The sequence below is a fragment of the Malus sylvestris genome, chromosome 8 (genome assembly GCF_916048215.2).
Source record: "Malus sylvestris chromosome 8, drMalSylv7.2, whole genome shotgun sequence".
In the NCBI taxonomy this organism is placed as follows: Eukaryota; Viridiplantae; Streptophyta; class Magnoliopsida; order Rosales; family Rosaceae; genus Malus; species Malus sylvestris.
Window position 1 is genome coordinate 5,830,786 of NC_062267.1, and position 4,649 is coordinate 5,835,434.

General features: G+C 36.6%; 1 protein-coding gene across 1 annotated transcript; it reads left to right on the forward strand.

Annotated features, from left to right (window-relative positions):
• The first annotated feature begins 266 nt into the window (after window positions 1–266).
• On the forward strand, window positions 267–4,437 carry LOC126633204 (homeobox protein knotted-1-like 1). Its single transcript, XM_050303776.1, has 5 exons — window positions 267–1,260; window positions 1,463–1,585; window positions 1,728–1,878; window positions 3,566–3,819; window positions 4,040–4,437. The coding sequence occupies exons 1-5, from the start codon at window positions 796–798 to the stop codon at window positions 4,241–4,243; spliced, it is 1,197 nt and encodes a 398-aa protein (XP_050159733.1). The 5' UTR covers window positions 267–795; the 3' UTR covers window positions 4,244–4,437.
• The last annotated feature ends 212 nt before the right edge of the window (window positions 4,438–4,649 follow it).

Genomic DNA, 4,649 nt, shown 5'->3' on the forward strand with positions numbered 1-4,649 from the left:
TTACCAAGGGGCGGATTATGAGACGATTTTGTGTTCTCATGCTTGTCCGTCAAAGATCAATCAATACCGTGACTATTAAATTACTAATAAAATCGTAATTGTTTCTTTCCGAAATAAATACGGAAATTATTTTCTTATGCGAAATAGGAGAAAAACAAATAAGAAAAGCAATTTGAATTAAATAAAAAAGTTTAAAATAAATTAATGAAAAGAAAAACAGGAAAATTTTCCGTGAAACAAAGGTTAAAAATCAAGACTACTCGGGAGGGGGGGAGAGAGATTGATGGAAGAAAAATCTACAATCTAGTGACTAGTGAGTTGCCTGATCGCTAGGTCTCGTATACAGTCGTAGCTTTTGAGCATTTTCAATTACTTCTTTATTTTCTTTCAACAAAGCATAGTCAGTCTCTTTCACCCTCGCACAACACAGTGCCGCGAGTTGCCGGTTCCGGCCACGCCATCTCCTCCTCTCAGTACTTCAAAACAATCAATTATGACATTTATTATTCTGTAACGAAATTATAACATGCTTAATTCCTTGTTTGGCTTCACTTCCTCGCCTCCATAATCCCATGGATTGCCAATAAATATATTAGTTCCCATTTCCCTACTCAACTCCCTAACCTTTTGGCTTACAAAAAACTCTGGTCGTCGTGGTTTGTGTTCCCAGTACTCATAAAATTATTCCTTCCTGTGTTCACAAGCTAGGTTTCGGTCTCTTCCTCTGTAACCCTTTACTACTAGGGTTTTAGTTGATTTATAAATTAGAAACCTTTTTGTTGAGAGAGAAATAAAATGGAAGACTACAACAATCAAATGGATCATGAGAGTTCAGGTGGTCGGGGAAACTTCCTCTACGCCTCACCAAACCTTGGAGGAAATTATGGGAGAGCTGCAAGTGATCATCAGATGGGAATCAACACCTTTCATCTTCAATCAAGCGGCGGTGGAGGCGGCGGCGGCAGCGGCGATCAGTGTAATTTTCAGTTTCCAGGAACACACCCAATTAATGTGAAGACCGAAGCCACCACATCACAACATGGCCACCCAAAATTTCAGTACAACAATAACAATAATAATCATCATCTTGTTTCTTCATCAAGAGGGCACCAACCAGTTGTTCATCAGCTACAGCATAATTTGGATCTGCAAAACGATGATCATAGCCTGAGCTCCAACGAAGTTGAAGCCATCAAAGCCAAGATCATCGCCCACCCTCAGTACTCTAACCTCGTGGAAGCTTACATGGATTGCCAAAGGGTAATTATTTATTAATTAACATATTTTTCTCTTTTTAGACCACGAAGAATAAATCAATTATATAAACGAGATTTTGTATTAAATTCATTTAAACTATGAGAAGAAAGATTTAAATTTTGGTACAAAAAGAGAGTACAATGCTTTAACGAACTTGGCTAAGCACATCTCTTCGATTTGTGAATCTTTTGTGTTATGGATGTAGGTGGGAGCTCCATCTGATGTTGTGCCTCGACTCTCAGTTGCCAGACAGGAGTTTGAGGCACGACAGCGATCTTCAGGAACTTCAAGAGAAACTTCAAAAGACCCAGAACTCGATCAGTTCATGGTGATCCCTATCTTCCATTTCAATTTGTTTTCTTAGTTAGTAATTTTTTAATGGGGATTAATACATTTCATGCACATTTACTTGTTTTTTATTATGATAAACAATAAAATTTGGATCGATGAATTACGTACTATTTTAACAGGAAGCATACTACGATATGCTGGTGAAATATCGTGAAGAACTAACAAGGCCAATACAAGAAGCCATGGATTTCATGAGAAGGATTGAAACTCAGCTTAACATGCTTGGAAATAATAATAATGCTCCTCCTCTTCGAATCTTCTCACCCTCTGGTAAGTTTTTCTTATTTTCTCTACGCACAAGTAATTTTTGGACTCATATATCCATGTGCTTATATTCTTTTATGTTATATTGGACGTCTTCGAACTCTACCTACCGTATATGTATCCATTACCACTAAACCTAAGTTCAATACTGAATTTAACTATTATTATAACATAAGCAGCATGGGGAAGGAGCTTGGAGTTAAAATCCATAAAATGGGAGATGTGGGTTTTTGGGTCTTGAAATGCCTGCAAGAACTGCTAGTCCAACTGTTTTGTCTCACCTTGAGAAGAGTACCCACAAGTTGTCAGGATCTCTTTAATTTTCTAGGCGTACGTCAAATCCAGTTATTTTTTTTATGGAGAAACTTTGACCCATCAAATAGTGCGTTCCAAGAACAAAGAGGAAGCTAGAGGAAGAAGAAGAAGAAACAATAAACCACACCTGCCCCCTTTTTAATTCACGAGTGGCTTTAATGATTATTGATGAACATACACATTTAATCACGAGCTTAATAGTGCCATAACGACGTAATTTCTTTGCTTATTGTGTAGATTTGTATAAAAATATATCCACATTTGATCTGCTTAATCATTCTCCTTTTTCTGACAAATAATTCTCATTCCTTTTAGGGTTTCCCAAAATCAAGACCTCCCATTGTTTCATAACTCTAATTTTCCTTATGTAGGACCTATATGGGTTGGGGAATATATATATAACACGATTGTCTTCGTTCCCTAGTTCCTCATTAAATATGCTAAAAATGGTATTTTAACAATGCCTGAATAAACTAATCCGTATACAAAAAACCTTGTATAAACCAGAAACAGAATAAAAACCTTATAAAAACAAGAGAAAGGACATAGGATGCTATTTTAATCAGCTAGCTACACCATGCAGACAGTCCGGATATGTCAGAATTCATATGAAATAGAATAACCCCATTTATTAAGTTCCATGCTAGCTATACCTATATGCCCCAGATTTGACCTATCTTCAGTTCATGCACATGATCCTTCTTTCTCTCTTCTTTTTTGTTTATGTTTTATGCGTGCATGAATCTATTATTGTTGTTTTCCTTTCTAGTGGTAGAGTAGCGTAGCTAACCTTAACGGTGGATAAGATATTATCTCGGCATTAATTCACCACGTGATAAATATTTATTGGACAAGTGATTTGCTTTTTATATGTGATGAGCTTTTATTGGTTGCAATAGAGTATTTCTTCTATTTTCACACTCTATGGTGTTCATGTATCTTAACCTTGACAGTATCTTATATTGACTGGTTCTTTGATTTACTTTATTTAAATCTGCATAATATAAATTCAAGAAAAAGCCTTTCTGAACGTGTATAAATATATATAAATGCATGATTTGTGATAGTTAATAAAGTTTACTTCTAACAATGTCTGCATAATGCACGATCGATCTGTAGGAAAATATATAATAAATCAATCACGAGTGCTTGTTAGCCAAAGTGGGTGTCTCTTCCTTTCCTGTTTTGAAATATATAGCATAACAGATGCACATGCACATGCACTTTCTGGGATGGAATTCCGGGATCATTCTTTCCTGTTTTGATATATAAATGATTTTCACACGCCGGTTTTCTCCTTTGGACACCCCTACTTATTTGTGTCCCTTGGTCTCTCTGGTATTATACTTAAGAATTGCATGCATGTTACTATATGTAGAGGACAAGTGTGAAGGAATTGGTTCATCTGAAGACGAGCAGGAGAATAGTGGTGGAGAAACTGAAGTTCCTGAGATTGATCCAAGAGCTGAAGACAGAGAGCTCAAGAATCACCTGCTGAGAAAGTATAGTGGTTACTTAAGTAGCCTGAAGCAAGAGCTTTCCAAGAAAAAGAAGAAAGGGAAATTGCCCAAAGAAGCCAGGCAGAAGCTCCTGAGTTGGTGGGAGCTACATTACAAGTGGCCATATCCTTCGGTAAATGTTTTCAATTTATTGAGATTTTGAGATCCTATTAAGAATGGGTACATGTCATTACGTTCTTGGATCATAGAGGAATTTTCTCGTGTCAAATAGTATGTTGTGTTATGTTGTCAGACTATTAATTAATTGGATTTCGTATCACTAATTAGACGATTTGTTAATGACATATATGATCCGGTTTACAATCTAACAAAATGATCATGTTACTAAACAGGAATCGGAGAAGGTGGCATTGGCGGAGTCTACCGGTTTGGATCAGAAACAAATAAACAATTGGTTCATAAATCAAAGGAAGAGGCACTGGAAGCCTTCAGAGGACATGCAGTTCATGGTGATGGATGGCCTACACCCACAGAATGCAGCCCTCTATATGGATGGACACTACACAGGTGACGTTCACTACCGTCTCGGGCCATGACCTAAACAACTCCATCACATTGTTGCCTATTCTGCTTATGCAAGGCTCATAGTTAAAGTTGGGTAAATTAGTTTCATATATGTGTGATCTTAAGACAACAGCATACTGCTTATATATCTTAGTTTGTAATATTTATCGCCAACTTTAATTGGGTAATGTTCTCTATTCCACAATCCAAGTTGATGATTTATACACATTATTGGGTGCTGTGTTGCTGTGATTTTATCTAGTGGGCCCTACGTATATTTAAGTAATGTGATGCTGGCAGTAAGCTGGATTGTTGCCATTGTTTTTCATTATCTTGCGTGATATTAAGACGTTTTAGAATTTGATGTTTGCCTCATTGTGCACCAAAAAGAAGTGAAATATCAGTAGTTTGAGCATCGTTATTCTTTTTTTTTTTCAA